The 17,271-nt window shown below is 34.9% G+C and overlaps 1 protein-coding gene and 1 non-coding gene across 3 annotated transcripts in view; one reads left to right on the forward strand and one right to left on the reverse strand.

Moving 5' to 3' along the window:
• Gsk3b (glycogen synthase kinase 3 beta) overlaps positions 1–17,271 on the reverse strand; it is a 173,181-nt gene that overhangs the window by 38,293 nt on the left and 117,617 nt on the right. For both annotated transcript variants that reach the window (XM_074073238.1, XM_074073237.1), the window contains exon 8: positions 6,451–6,546. In XM_074073238.1, the coding sequence (XP_073929339.1) occupies positions 6,451–6,546 (96 nt within the window). The remainder of the gene's footprint in view (positions 1–6,450; positions 6,547–17,271) is intronic.
• LOC141423722 (small nucleolar RNA SNORA61) lies at positions 6,809–6,940 on the forward strand. Its single transcript, XR_012448542.1, has one exon. It is a non-coding gene; the product is annotated as a small nucleolar RNA SNORA61 (small nucleolar RNA).

Genomic DNA, 17,271 nt, shown 5'->3' on the forward strand with positions numbered 1-17,271 from the left:
ATTTAAAGAAAAAACGTGAAACAGATTTCTTTCTTCTTTTTCAGTTTATCCCCAGTCAGCTGTGAGTGGGTGTATGTTTGTTGGGAATCAAACCCAGGGCTCAGTGCATGGTAGACAACTCCTAGGAGCTGCATGTTTTTTGTGTTTGTTTTTGGCACTGGAGATTCCAGGGTGTCATACTTGCAAGCACTGTACCACTTTAGCTACACCCTCCCAGTCTCCCACTCTCCACTTTAAAAAGGGATATGGTGCCCCTAATTTTTGCCTGGACTAGCCCTGAATTTGTGAACCTCCTGCCTCCCAAGTAGATGAGGACCATATATACATGCACTAGCATGCCCAGCTGAAAGCTGGATTTTAATGTGTATCAGCAAGGAAATGGGAATATCTAGTTCAAGTAAATAGGAAAATGAAGAAACCTATGCACACAATAGGATTAGAAAGAAGAGAAAGTGGCAATTCCAGCACTAATAGAGAAACTTCAGTAGTGAGCATACTTTATGTATTCACAAGCTAAGTGACAATGAGTAGAGCGTTCAGGGCAGAGGGTATTGAGTAATAACATCAAATCTGATTTATCATAAGCAACAGAATGAAATAGGTATGTGGCAATCATATGAACCAACAGAAAACCCCAACATGTTTTTTATGTTTTCTAGCACACATGTGAATGAAATGAGTAAGATATAGAAGCCAGAAAAAAAAAAAAAAAAAAAAGGTAGACAGAGTGGATCTTTAAAGAAAAAGTTGACAATAAATACTCTTTTGTACTTTTCAGGCCCCTTTGAGGGCATTTTTAGTAATGTATTGAATAATAGTTGAAACAGATAAATTTGTCAAGTTCTGAAAAATTTTGTACTGAAAACAAAATTATCAAGAAAGTCTTAAAATTTTGTTTGTTATGTTTAACGCATAGAGAATAAATAATTAGTAGAGTCTGACCTCAGAACTCAATTTTTCTGCTTACTCTGTTAGTTGGTAGTGTAAGAAAAATGATCTTCTCTGTCAAAGTATTTGTTACCATCTTAGATTCTTAAAAATTCCTCAGGTCGCCATCTTAGGTGACTTACATGTTTAAAATGTTTAAATGGTCCTTGCTTCTCCTTCCGGATTCCTGTTCAACTCCATTGCCCACCAAACTGCATGCCCTAACCCATCCCCCAAGCCTTTTAGCCAACTGAGGGAGACTGTGAACCTCTGACCTGGACAAATCCCAGGTGAGGGGCAGGTACAACTGCATCAGGGATATAAGGAGGAGCATTGTCATCCATTTTGTGCTTCCGTGTTTGCTTAGTGGGAGTGAGCACATGCTTGCACCCTCTTGATCAAGAGAAAATTGCCTTGTCAATTGTGTGTCTGTTTTCAGCACTGGAGGTTTATCAATTCCAACAGTAGTATTATAGTATTCATTTGCACTGAAGCATGTCAAGAGCGTTCTAAGAAATCAAGTATGTAAGGATTGGCTTTTGTGGATAATGTTTTGTGGGATACTTACCAAATGACCTATGGTCCTACAAACCTATGGACATTTAACTACTGAGTATTAAACTACCATATATGCCAAAAGCTTGGTAACAAACACTTTGAGGTAATTCATATCCACACTAACATTATAAAACAGAAGTTAGGGACTCTATAACCATATGGTATGACTTAGGTATTTCAGAAGTCATAAGATAGGAGGCATAATTATAGAGAACTTGGGACAATGAGAAGAGGGACCTGAGATCCTGAAAAAGGTTAAGACTTGGTAAGCAGAGAATAAGAATGGGTTGGGAGGGTGGGTGGGAAAGACACCAGCAAGAGGTAGAAATGAATGTGTTTTCCCTGGGGAACAATTAGGAAACAGGTTCATTAGACCAGAAAATGTGTGTAGTCTTTCAAAGTAAACTATAAGCTGAACAACATTCCTGTATACAGCTGATATAATAAATAACCCTAATATAAGGGTAAGAGATTAGGCCCTTGAGATTCTAGTCTACTTTCTTCCACAAACCATTTCTATCACTTATGATTACTATTACTCTGAATGAACATACAGACATCTGTCTTCCTTGTCTGACCTCATAGGATTATTTATTACCAGGCCAAAGAAAGGATACTTACCATACAGAAACTGGGGAGGGGGGTAAGGGAAGAACCCTCACATAACAATAATGTAATTTTTAAAATTTCATTTATTTTTTTGTAGTACTGGGCAATTGAATTCAGGGCCTCATGTTTGCTAGATAGATACTCTACCATGTGAGTCATGCCCCCAGTCCTAGAATAATGTAATCATATTAGAAATCCCTAATCTACTAAACTTTTAAAGTCATTTGTTAACAATATGCATTTAAGGATGGATGAATTTGGGGGAACTTGGGAAACAGTTAGGAGCAGGAACAGAACCAACCTTTTTCCTGGAAAGTAAAGGTAGAAAAGATTAAGAACAAAGTGATTAATAATGTGTCATCCAAATGAGGACACTTTTGAGAGTAAAGAAATAAGCAATTTATAATTATACTAGATAAGCATAAATCAGGACAATCACCCTTGTCATTCATTATATGTAATTTATGACAAACTTTCCTAAACACTATGAGGAATTAAGAGAAGAGTTTTAAAAAGGAATGACAAATATCAGAGCTACTTTTCAGAATGCTGACTTTGACAGCAATGAGTAGGATGGATTGAAATGGTATAAAACTGAAGGAGTGAAATCAGTTTGGAGGTAGGTTAATTTTACAATTCTATGATATAACAATAGCCTAAACTAAGGCCAGGGTGGTAGAGAGAAAAAAAGAAAAAAAGGGTAAATCAGAGAAGTATTCTGGAGGTAGAACTTACACATTTATTTAGAACTAAAATAAAATAATCCTTTATAAGCATGTTATAGCTGTATTTTCAAAAGAATCCGAAGAAAAGACATGGCAGATAACCACTACCTTACAAAAGAAAATGGTTGAAGCATAAACACCAGGAGTAGCTGTGTTTAATCCTTACTTCATATCTAACAACCTGTCATTTAACCATACCTCCACATATTGGATTTAGAATTTAAGCTTCCTTTGCTTCTTTCCAAACCAATCTCTAAATGTATTTAATTCTCAACCTACTTTTGTCACTGCTTTTTGCTTTCATTTCTTTTTTCCTCCAAGTGTACAACAATGCAGAGGGGTTTATTTCCAACTTCCACTAATGGTCTCTGTTTGAAAACAACTGCACCTATTTCCTAGACTACTTAAACAAGTGCTTTATTAATGAATCAAGTTTCGATCAATATTATGTAATGGTCAAGGACAACTTGATGGATTTTTACATTCTCAAGATTCTATAACAGGATCATCTCAGTGTTTTTGGTTTTTCTCTAGCTTTCCTACTTAGCTGCATTATTATATCATTGGTTCCAAGGCAGATAGTTTTGGGGTTTTTTTCTCCCTTACTCTTTATTTCTGCTTTTTTGAAAACACAAGCTAATCATTCTGGGGATCTAGCTGTAGTAGTACACTGCAGCCCAAGAAACCAGGCTTCACCTATCCACAGCTTTAGGAAATGAGTGGGTTCTAATGAAAGACACCAATAAAGGAAAGGCAATTATTGTTTTCATACTCTTGTTCTTCAGACCCCATGGGCAAGATGCTCTCCTTTTAGAGAACATAATGTTCATCTTTTAAATGATTCCATAGCCAAGGTAGAATTCCTCAAGTTGCTGTAAACTGTCATAATAGGATGAGAAGGAGCTACCCCTAGGAACTTCAATTTTTGTATTTTTTACTTGGACAATAAACTTTAAAAAAAATCAAAACAGGCATATTTTGATCATCTAGCTGAGAGAAAGGAACCACAAAACTTCTGAGTTTTGTGTGCTAATGAGAAATTAACACAAACCTACTTACTATATAGTATGAAGTTTTCACTGCATAGTATGCATTTAGATGAAGTGAGAACAAATTATGTCAAAGAACACTAGATGAAAGGGTTCATAGTAATCTTAACAGAAAAGATAAGAGAATTGAGACATTATCTATGCATAGCATAGGAATGAGACCTAAGTAAAAGGGCTTTTATATAGATTATTTAAGTTTGAAAAGCATTAAGGATATTAGAGAAACATTAGGAATCCAAGAGGGCAAAGGAAAATTTGAAGCATACCATTTTACCACAGTTCTTCTGTTTGCTACATTTTATTATTATTATTTTTTGGCTGTATTAGAGCTTGAACTCAGGGCTTCATGCTTGTTAGGCAGGCACTCTCAAAGAGCGTCTGGTTTTTGTTCAGGGCAGGCTTAAAAATTCTTATCTCTGCCTCCTAAGTAACTGGGATTACAGGTATGAGACACTGGGACCAGTCTGTTACCTGCATTTTAATTATAATCAACCATTCCTCACATTTCACTCTGGCTAATACTTGTATTGGAAAGATATAATCCAGAGGAAAAATGCAGAATATGATACACACTAATGTAGGTGGTAGTGTTGATTAAAAAGAGAGTGAGAGAGAAAATGAGGTTGGGGACTGTTGGGATCCCATGATCTCAATTTCATCACTCTATTTGTGTGTTCTACATATGATAAATACTTAAGATTATACCAAAAAATGAAATTTCCCTTTCTTCACGCATGAAAATATGGTTATTAGAGAATATATGGAAATATGGATACACAAAACAAAGAAAATAAAATTATTCACGCTCCTTTTACTCAAATGTGTTTTGGAATAACTCCTTGTATTTATTCAATACACAGTTTTCCATGTTGTTTTTTTTTTTTGCTTTCCCCTTAACCTAGTTGACATCATAGTATACTTCTAATCACTTACTATAAACACTTTTACTTTTAATAACTTTAATGGATCCAAACTGCAGCTTATCCCCCAAATCCATCAGGTCACCTGGGATTCTCTGGGTTTAAAGCCATGTGACAGCCCCTAATATCTTCTGACTCAAATTCAAAACACACTCTAAGTAAAAACTCTTTACCAAAGACTAGTGCTTATGATCAATCCTAAAAACGAAGGGGGCAACACCTTGATTTCTGGCCAGTAAAGAATGATAGTGCCTAAATATTATTACAAAACACTAAAATACTACTGAGGTCTTTGTTTCAAATAGGAAAGAAATAACTAGTCATAAAGATTTTCTAAAGAGAGGTAATGAGAGTGTGACAACTTTAAGTAGCTGGAATCATAATACAACTGAAGAGGGAAAGGGAGGGGGAGGGAGAAGGAAACAGGCCTACTTTGATTCTATGAAGTATAAATTTATTTATCTATAGCCTACATTACATTACCTTTTATTATAAAAAACTTATAACTAACTAAATGAACTTATCAATGCACAAAACAAACTGTTATATGGAATTTTTCTTTTTTTGGTGGTATAGGGGTTTGAACTCAGGGGTCTTATGATTGCTGGGTAGGTGCTCTACCACGTGGACAATTTAAATACAGAAAGTCTCTTCTTGAAATACATACTAAAAAGTTGACCATTTCTAATCCACAAAAAATACATGATATACATATATGTATGTAAATGGTGCCTGGCACATTACTATAAGCTTAAAAGATCCAGACTTAAACATATGTGTGCACACATGTGAATGCACACCACGCACAAGCACAATTTAATGCTTACTTTGTCACAAGACACCTATATATAGTCTTAGATAACTCACTTGATATCTATGGCCAGAGTTTTTGAATCTGCAAAAAAAGGAAGCTAGAGATTGACTCTAACTATAAACCCTAAGCTATTCTATGGTTTTCTCTGCATACTTACTTTCACAAATCAAACTGAGGTGAAAAAAAAACTGTGAAATAAAATCTTTCTCAAAATAATTTCAGTTAATATCAAAGCAAAAAAAGGTCATCTAGCAAATAAGTAATTGTGCTCTTTAGAATTGGTTCTATCTAATGTTAAGATTAGGCTTTCCAATGGCTACTGACATCCTATAAACATACTAACTGCTTTCAATGTGTACTCCTGGCAGAATACATCAGCTTTGTAATAGCTCCCAAAATATCCATAGGAATACAAATAAAAATACACAGTATCATCTATAATAAGGTATATATTTTAGTGGCTTAAAGGAATAAAGAAAACATATGAAATGTATGTTATTATTTGCTATATGATAATGAACTATGTACCTCTATGTAAATAAAGAAATTGAGTTCTGAATTTTAGATTTCCAAAATTTATGTATCAGATCCTGCTCCAATATTTTAAAGATATATGCACATTGTTCTTACCTTGCAAATGAAAGTCCAGCTGGAAACTGTCTATAGGAAATCAACGGGAATAAAACTATACATAGTCAATGAAACTGAAAGACAACTACTCAACTATCTTTATATGCAGAACTGCTCTGCACTTGTATTAGGGAAGCTATGTGGTTTCAAAATAGTTTAGTTTAGGAACACTGACAAAGTTTTAGTTAACTGTTGGTTGATGTACTCTCTTAACTCACCTTTGTCCAAGGATGTGCCTTAATTTGAGGGAATTTGAATTCTGTATAATTTGGGTTCATTTCTCTAATTTGCTCCCTTGTTGGTGTTCCCAGGACCTAGATAAATAAAGAAATTATTGCCATCTTTTTTGTACACTTACAAATAGTCTTTTTGTTTCAATGCATTGGTTTTAATGAAAAAAGGGAATTTCAAACTTAATAAAGCATATAATTTCAGTAAATACAGCATACTTTGACAAAGCCTTTTAATTTGTAACTGACTACAAACTCCATGCTATATTATCTTCTTTGATAGACTTATATGATAATACTGATGTTAAATCCGGATCATAAAAAATTACTAAAAAATATTCAAGTAACCCTTTGATACCCTTTCCTGTCATATCTGAACACTGGTGTTGGTAGGTGTGAAAGGAGGAAAAGTAATATTTAAGTTGGCTTCACAGTGTTGCAGCCTGGCATATAGTATATGGGTTAATTTCAAACAGGTTCCCCAAAAGGAAAAAGAATATGTGAGGTTCTAAGTTTGATTCCAGCACTAACCAACTAACCAACCAAATAACTAACAAAAAAATTTAAGGTGAAAATCAGGCAGCTTTATTCAGTTTAGAAAAACAACTTATTTGCACTGGTAAACATCTGAGATGAGAGTATCTTTTACTTACTTAATAAGGTATAGCCAAAGGTTAGATTACCAATGTGCTAATCAGAGAACCTTCTCAAGTACTGTCATCACTAATTTTGCTCAATCACTGAATATTTGGTGAGTGTCCCCAGTATATAGGAACTACATTAGGATCTGTGGAGGACACAGAAAACAAGAGATTTCCTGCTACAAAGAACTCACATATTTGTATACTGAAATAAGCGTAATTATAATGGAAGGCAAAAATATATTGAGCACTTCTTTGCTTCTAAAACTGTATTAGGCATGGGACAAAGTTAAGTACATGATCCTGGCTGCACAAGACAAGTATAAGCAAGAAACATGAGCACACTGTGAAGACAGATACCATACATGACCTATCTTTTTAACTCTAGGACTTAGTACAAAATAAGTTTATTGAAATAAAGTAGTAGACCATTTACAATTTAAGGATAGTTGCACTAAAGGAGAGTAATGCAAGGGTACAAGTACCTAGTTTGTGGTACCAATCACTGAATAAATAATCAGGGATAGTTCTAAAAACACTCAGAGCAAAGTGACAATTTCCATTTTTTTCTTAGTTCTAATTCTTTAGACCCCATTAAAACTTTCATAACTTCACTGAACTTTTAAATGGTTTGTTCTTCAAAAGGTACTCTTAAGAAAAGACAATCACAGACAAAGAAAACATTTGAGAAACATTCTGCAAAGTATTTAGAATATATGAAGAACTCTTATCATTCAGAAAATACTGAAGAGACATCTGCACTCACATGTTTACTGAGGCACTGTTCACAACAGCCAAGATACCAAATCAACCTAGGTACCCATCATACCTAGCAGATGAATGGATAAAGAAAATGTGGTACATATACACAATGGATTATTCAGCCATAAAAAAGAACAAAATTCTGTCATTTGCATCAACACATGGTAGGAATGGAAGGACATTTATATTAAGTGAAATAACTCAGGCAGAGAAAAATCAGTATCACTTAGATGAAACCTAAAAGTTGATCTCAAAGAAGTAGAGAGTAGAACAAAGATTACCACAGCGTGGGAAGAGTATGGGGGAGGATGGTTAATAGGTTAGTAGTGTGGATGGTTAGGGAAAATAATTTTATAATGTTCTAAAGCACAGTAGTATTAACTATGGTTGACAAAAAATAGCTGAGTATTTCAAAATAGCTGTTACAGAGGGTTCTGAACATTTCTAATAAAAAGACATATGTCAACTACCCTGATATGATATACATTATATATACATATACTGAAATATCAACCCACAAATGTGTATTACTATGTGTCAACTAAAAATAAAGAATATATATAAAGACCTCATAAATAGCAAATATGTAAAATAATTTACAAAATAAATTTTATTTTTTGATTCTTTAAAAAATTTATTATATTATTGTTGTACTGGGGTACACTGTGACATTTACAAAAGTGCTTATTTGTTGTGCAGCCCTCCTCTATGTAACAATGACAAAGTCCTAACTCTATGAGCTGGTAAGTATGACAAAAGTAGTAATAGCTAAATACTGGTAAATATATCCTTTTACTGTATGGACACAGATTACTTGGAGTTACCAGACACCAGACATTTAGTTTATTTTCCTACAGGAGCTGCATGAGAGAATTCAAGAATTACACTGTATAAAAAAGAGTTGGGATGCTCCTCACATTAAAATTTTTATTGTTTTATATGTTTCATAGAAGTAGATCCATGAAATAAATAACAAAATGGCTGAGACACATGCCAAAATACACAAGGTATGCTTACTATATAAAGTTTTAATTTAATGCGAAAGCCAGAAGATGTGCTATGTGTATGTTCACTCCTACACCTGTTTCCTTAAATTCAGAGGCACTGCCCTTTAAAACATTTTACCCAACTAGTTACTACATTTGGCTCATCGCATTTCCAACCTTCTATACATATATCAACACATTTTATTTTTTGAGGCATTTCAAAATGTTGCAGGTTAGTATATATTTATCATTAAGGCCCAACATTTATAACGTTTTACTCTACTCCTTTTTATCACATGTAGTATCCCTCTTCAATACATATTAGCACATGTATGTGGAAACATCTGTGATCATACTGGGACATAACCTGCTTTGATGAACAGAAATGATATAAAAAGGATTCTTAATTATACTTAAAACTACTTGTCAGAATTTAACCAGCTGTGTTCTTCACCTTCAAAATGTGGATTTGTGACTTTTAAGAAGCTTTAATTACTAACTTGTAAATGAAAATGGCATTGATATATTCACTATCAATTACTCTAAAAAAGCAATTAGGTAAATAAAGAAGCTTGCCAGAACAATATGGTAATGATTTCATTGATTTACAGTCACATAATTTTGAATCGCTAAGGTTATTAGATGGGGAAACAGACATATCAACATCACAGTATGTTCTACATTTAATTTCTCTTGCTAAATATTTAACTATAATTATTTTTTATTTTTATTATTTTTAAGTTTTAAGGGCAAATTCTTCCCAAACTGACTAACAGGATTCACCACGTACTACAGAATACAAAAAATTCAAAAAGCTCTTAAATATGACACTAAAGAAGAATACTTTACTATGACATGGTCCTTTCTCAAGAAAGAAAAAATGTGGGCTGGTGGAGTGGCTCAAGTGGTAGAATACCTGCTTAGCAAGTGGGAGGCCCTAAGTTCAAACAACTACCACCACAAAAACCAAAACAAAACAGGAAAAAAAGCAATAATTTCTGTTAGTGAGTTCTAATGATAAATAAATTAAAACAAGCTGTTAAAATGTCTTATTAAGTCTTAAAGGAACCATAACAAAAACAGGTACAGATTATATTTGGCCATGGGTTCTAGTCTGCTGAGTTGGCTCATTGTTTGTTTTGGAGCAAACATTTTTAAACATGAGAAAAACTGAGGCCCAGAAAGAGCATCTATGGCTGGTGGAGTGGCTCAAGTGGTAAAGTGTCTGCCTAACAAGGATGAGGCACTGAGTTCAAATTCCAGAACCACTAAAAAAAAAAAAAATAGAAGGAGCATCTGTTTTTTCAGAGGTAAGACCTAGTTAAAAGCAGAGTTGGTTCATAATTTAAATCTCTTCTAGGGTACAACATTAGGAGGTAATATCAGAGTCCGGTTATGAGATCTGGTTGGAGTAGAAACAATTCAGTTTGTAATTTTAGTAATTATGAAAAAATGTTTTAGGTTATTAGGCATGAAGGAGCAGACATAGAGAGAAAGTAATATTGACACAAGCTGTTTTGGAAGAATCAGAAAGAGTTCTTCTCTACCAAGTGTGAGTATTAGGCATATCATTTAGAAGAGAGCTAGAGGCTAGAAAAATAGCTTGGAAGTACATGCTATATAGAAGATAGGTGGCTATAAAAGTGTTTAACAGGCAAAGCAAGTAGAAGAGTGTTAAAGATGTAGACCTACGTGACATAAGCATAAAGAAAAAGAGAAGTTTTCTTACAAGACTAAGACAGAATTTCAAGTGGCTAGAAGAGGTCCCACAGAAAATACAGTGGAAGCCAAAGAAGTTAATCATTTAAAGGACAATGAGATGGGTAAAGCCCGAAAGATGTTAACTGTTGCTGGCCACAAAGAACTCCTTTCTGATCTAGGTAAGTTCAGTCATGAGAAGAGTAAGCTGACTATAATCACCTCAAATGAGTTGAATGGAGTCAACAAATATCAAATATCAATTCTCTTTTCAAAAAAGTACGTAAGAAACAGAACTATGGAAAGCAATATTTATTGAGCTCCTAGAATATAGAAGCACTGTGCTAGTAACTGTGACAACCTTATTTCCCATTTAAAATTTACAGGGTCTTTATTATTTCAATGTACACTTGAAGAAGCCTAAGGACCACTGAGGTCTCAAAGTTAGTCTGTGGCAGGTATGACTCCTGAAAATGCTCTCCCCAGTATTAATGGTAGAAAACACGAGAGAGTTTTTTAAAAAAGTAACTTTCTTAAACTACATTGACTATGTCATAAAAAAAAAAGGACCTAAGTTCTTTTGTGTAGAAAAAGGTATGTCCTGAATCCTTTTCTATAGTGAATATATGTTTAATTTTTTTCACTGATACATAATAATTGTACGTATTGGGTATAGTGTGGGAATCTGATACAATGATCAAATTTGGATAATTAGCATTGCCATCTTCTTAAACATTTAGTATTTGTGGTAGAAACTTTCAAACTCTTCTTTCCTAGTTCGTTCTAAAATATGTAATAAATTGCTACAACCTCTAGTCACCCAGCTGTGCTGTGAAAGTTATTCTGCCTATCTACTTGTATTTTAACGTTATTTGACCTTTTATCCCCTCTTCCTAACCTCTGATAACCACATCTTTGAAATTAACTGTTTAGTTTGCCTGCGTAAGAATGTGTGGTTACTCTGTGCTTACTTCCCTTAACACAATGCCCTCTGGTTTTACCTATGCTGCTGCAAATGGCAGAATTTCATTCTGTTTCTGTTTTCTTTCTTATAAGTATTAAGGACTAAGGTTTTTTTTGTTGTTGTTTTGGTGGTACTAGGGTTTGAACTCAGGGTCTCCGACCCCACCACATTTAGTTTTAGGCTAAAAGATAAAGAGTCTTGCTTCTTGCTTGGCCAGCCTCAGACCATGATCCTCCTCTCTCTGCCTCCCACTTACCTACCTGGCTTTACTGTAGAGATGGGAGTCTCACTAACATTTTTTCCATAACTGCCCTCAAACTGTGATCCTTCCATCTCCACCTCCCACATGACTGGTACTACAGGTGTGTACCACATGCCTGGTCCAGCACACTACTCTTAAACTTTCCTGTCTCTAATGTATGTTTTTGATGCCTTTTTCAAAATTCAGTTGATTGTAGATGTGTGGATCTACTTTTTGGGTTCTCTATTCTGTTCCACTGGTCTATGTGTGAATTTTTATGCCAGTACCATAAAATGTATGGCTTTGTATTACATTCAGAGATCAGATACTGTATCTCCAACTTTGCTCTTTTTGCTCAAGTTTGCTTTGGCAATTTAGGGTCTTTGGAGGTTTCATATACATTTTACAACTCCCCCGAGTCCCTAAAAATGTTCTTGAGCAGGGTGGTAGTTACAGGGGTAAGTATGTTTGTTGAAACTCATTAAGCGGTACACTTAAAATGGCTACACTTTTACATGCAATAATATGTAAATTATATATTAACTTGGTTATAAAAGACCATTGTGTAATTTGTGTTGCTTTTACTACATGACACAAATCAGATGTTCATCCTCCTAGAATGCTATTTTAAAACCAGCACTAAAAATATCAGTCAAACCTTAAAATCAAAATTATTTTATATACAATCTGCATATTCTTTAGGAAAGTTAAGGTACGATATTATCAAGGAAAAATTTTATGAAGGACAGGAAGGTAAAATAGGTCCTGTCTGGAGGGTTGGTACCAACAGGAGGGGAGATGACATAAGGAAAGGTGAAGGAGGTGAATATGGTGGAAATACTATGTACTCATTTATGAAAATGGAACACTGAGACCTGCTGAAACTATTCTAAGAGGGGGGAGAGGATAAAGGGGAATGATGGAGTGGGTGAATTTAATTATTGTAAGCACTTTTGTAAATGTCACAATGTGTCCCTAACACATAATGAACTGGAGGTGTGGCTCAAGTGGTAGAGCCCCTGCTTTGCAAGCATAAAGCCCTATGTTCAAACTCCAGTCCTCCCCCCACCAAAAAAAAAATCAAACCACCGCCCTTCTAAAAAAGCCCCACATTTATTTAGCTTCTATTGTCAAGTGACTCATATGTAAATCAACAGCAAAAGCAAAGATCAGTATAAAAAATCAATGTAGATAATGTGAGGGGTCAAAGTGTTAATACTGACTGGGATGAGGAAGAGGTTCAGGAAAAGTCCCAAAAGGAGAGAGAAAAGCTAATTTTACTTAAGGAATCTAGAAGGCAGATTAGTCAGAAGCACATTCTATACACACTAGTAGAGTGAGTGGAGAATAAGGACTAGGTAATATACAGGACAATATTAAAGCTAAAAAGTAAGCAAGTGACAGACTAAAAACAAAGATTCTGAATGCATGGCCATCTATAACAGTACCACAAATAAAAGACATTTTGACAAATCAACTATCCTACTTCAACTTTTGTTATATCTAGGTTTTATATTAAGTTTTTAATTAGGTTAAGCATATATTTCTACTTGATTTTCTCCAGATAGGTTATATATTTGGAATTTGTGAAAAATGGTAACTGAACTTGAGCATCATGGGGTGGGGGTGGAAAAAATGGAAAGAATCAGTCACATCCCTTTGGGAATGCTGTTCATTCTTTTCTAATAAATCAATCCTTTAACTGTACCTGGTCCCATCCACATTTCTTGTACTTTTATCATTTAATTAATTAAAAATGTATCTAGACACTGAGCAATATCAAATCAGGAATTATGAATTAATAATTATTGTCTTCAGAGAAATAAAGCCAAAGGAAGCACCTAACAAAAGCTCTGAAATACATTTCTTCCACTGGCTTGCTTTTTTATAGTTCAACACCAGAGGTCGCCAAACTTCAGCAAAGCGAGCATGAAGTGAAAGAAACCTACAATAACCCTCTGCTTAAAATTCTGCTTTCATATACCCATAGGCTAATGTGATCTGGCAACTGCTTACAGTTCCATACTTCTCTTTACTGGTAAACTCATATTCCATCAACCCCGCTATTCATAAACCATAAACGGCAATCATAATAAACGTAAAACAGACCTATTTCAGTAAGGATTTAACCATTCCCTCCCTCTCTAAATACTGAGTAACTTAGTAACTTTCCATGCTCAAGATTCAGTTTTATCTTTTTTTTTTTTTTTTTGGACAGGGTCTCACATACTGGCCTGCAACTCTGTAGTTCAGGCTGACCTGAAACTCATGATTCTTCTCCTGCTCAGCCTCCTGAGTGCTGGAATTACAGTTGGGTGCTACCATGCCTGGCTTTTAAGAATTATCTTTCCTATGAAGCCTTTCCTGATAGCAGTACCTCCAAATGGAATGCTACAGCCTTTGTACTCTACTCAGATTCCTGGGTAACACATACTTTCCTCTGTGGCCCTCAGTTGATCCCTTCCTCCTCTCAATCCAGCTTTGAACTCCTTGAGGGCAAAAGGCCTTCTATGTTCTGAGCCCAGCATCTAGCAAAACTTGGTAACTAAATCAAAATATATAGTTAAGGTGATATGTATCTTCAAAGACTGAGGGAATGTATGGGTAGACCAATAGGTAATAAATACTTTCAAAATAAGTGAAAATAACTGTATGATTGTATACATGTCTGAATAATTAAACATTTCTTTTCTGCATAGAAGAACCACATATTCAATTTGGAATACTGTTTGGTTGTCTATATCCTAAGCCTGACAAATTTCACTAACTAGAAAACTAGAAGACACATATTCTATTTCAAAGTATCAGTCTTCTAATGACAATGAAATTAGTACTATAAATTTTTACTTCTATAGGACCGATGTGAAATGTCTTCTGCTCTGGAATTTCTCTACAATGTACAGGCTTTCTTTTTAAAAATCTACTACACTAAGTATCTAAAATAATGAGCTCTAAATACATGCAGATTATATAAAATTTCTACCTCTCCCAAACATGACAGTAATTTTGGTATAAGCAGTCCCTTTCTGAGGTGCAATGTTTTCCTTTCAGAGTCACCTTTCGACTTCTAAAAGCTACGTGGTAAAAAGCAGTCACAGCAGCAACACAAGTCTTAATTCAGCAAAGAATAGCAAGTTGCCATGCCATTTTAGTACAACTTAAGAATTTTAGTACAGTATTTATTCAACCTGGGGGCTGTGGACTACTATAAGAGGGTTCCTTTACATGCCCATGCTCTATTCCAGTCACTCTTTCTCAACAAATGTTGGCTAACTCAACCTTTTTTTAAAAAAGACAGGGTAGGGTCTTTTATCCCAGGCTGCTCTGGACCTTGCTATGTAGCCCAGGCTGGCCTCAAACTCACAATCCTCTTCTCTCATCGTGAATGCTGTGATTACAGAAGTATGCCACCATGCCTGGCTTCTCTGTTCCCTTTTTTTTAAGTATAGGTGAGAGGTGAGAGGTACATATAAGGTAAGTCCTTATAGACATCTTTGCAAAACTATGATCAGAGTTTATTTGCCTTCCTTAAATTATGGCAGAAGCAGCAAAGCTATCCTAACAATAGTTCCACGAGTAGATGCTCTCATACATGTCTTTTTTTTTTTAAGTCATGTTTTTTTGAGATATAATCTGTCCCACTTATATTCTACAAGTCAGTGCCACTTAGACTATTTGCAGAGGTGTGCAACCATCACTGTTATCTAACTTTAAATATGTTTATTACTTCAAAATGAGACCCTTAACCCATAAGCAGCCATTCCTATTTCTATTCCTCCCAGCTCCTGACAACCATTAGTCTACTATTTGTCTTCAAAGATTCTGGACATTTTATATAATGAAATCACATAACATGATCTTTTTTGTGTGACATTTTCTTAGCTATTCAGTGGTTAATGTACAGTTGTTCCCATTTTTTGTTTACAAACAATGTTGCTATAAGCTTTGTGTTCAAGTTTTGTGTAGACATATTTACAATTCTCTTGGATATGAATTGAATAAATTGAATTGCTGGATCATATGGTAACTCAATGTTTAATCTTTCAGGGAAGGGCCAAACTGCACTATTTACAAGCCCACTGTAAATATATGGAAGTTCCAATGTCTCCACATCCTCAACGGCACACTTCTGTGTCTTCATCTCTTTGTAGTGAGTATGATGTGGTATTCATCATGGTATCAACTCATGTGTCCTTGATGACTAGAGATGCCAAGCATCTTTGTATGTGCTTACTATCCATTTGTATATCTTCTTTGGAGAAATGTCTATGCAGATGCTTTATCTAATTTTCACAGACTGCATTTTTTCCTTGTTAAGTGGTAAAGAATTCCTTATATATACCCTGGATAAAAGTCCCTTACCAGACATGATTTGTGAAAATTTACTCCCATTCTGTCTTTGTAAATTTTTTTTTTTTTTGTGGTAACATGAGGATGAACTCAGGACTTCCTACGTGCTAAGGAGGCGCTCTACCACTTAAGCCACACCCTTGCCATTTTTGCACTGGTTGTTTTTGAGATAGAGTCTCCGCATATATGTCTGGGCCAGCCTGGACCATAATCTTCGTATTTGTGCTTCCCTATGGAGGTGAGATGAGACACGTGGCACTGGATCCAGCCATTGGTTGAGATGGGGGGTCTTGAAAACTTTTTACCTAGGCTGGACTCAAACCACAATCCTGATCTCCACCTCCTAAGTACCTACGATTTACAGGCTTGAGCCTCTGCACTGCAACTGGCTGCCTTTGAAATTTCTTGATGGTGCCCTTTGTTGAAAACACTTAATTTTTCAAATGTTTTTATTAGTATGTAATAGTTGTACATGGGTTTTGTTGTGACATTTCCATATATGCGTACAATGTACCCTGGTTTGGTTCATTCCCTCTTTCTTCCCCTTTCCACTTCTTAAAATGACTTTACCGGTTTCAGTGTTCCATATTCATATATGTGTAGAAAAAGGAATATTTAATTTTGATGAAGTTCAATTTATCTATTTTTTCTTTTGTTACTTGTATTTTTTGTGTCACATCTAAGAAACTATTGCCTGTTTAGAATCTACATAGACATAACAAGAAAAGAATCTCTCCATGTCTTATTATAGTTAAAATGCTAAAAGTATAATGACAAAGAAAGAATACTAAAAGTTACAAGAAAGAAGCCCCAAGTTACTTACAAAGACAAACTAAACAGAATAACAAGCTCTCTCAGCAGAAACCCCAAAGATCAGGGAAGTGGGAATGTATTTCAAGCCCTAAAACAAAACAACTGCCAACCAAAACTATTATACCTAACAAAGACATTCTTTAAAATCAAAGAATAAAGACATTCCATGATGAACTAAAGCAATTCATGACCATTAAGTCAGTATTGCAGAAAGAACTAAAAGGAATAAGCACACAGACGAGAAAGAGAGATATACACAAGCACCAGAATTTGGGAAAGCATAAATCTTAGTAGGAGAATAGATGAGCAAATGAGAAGTAGGAAAGACTCAAACATGAGTAACTCAATAAACCA

The sequence above is a fragment of the Castor canadensis genome, chromosome 5 (assembly GCF_047511655.1).
Source record: "Castor canadensis chromosome 5, mCasCan1.hap1v2, whole genome shotgun sequence".
NCBI lineage: Eukaryota > Metazoa > Chordata > Mammalia > Rodentia > Castoridae > Castor > Castor canadensis.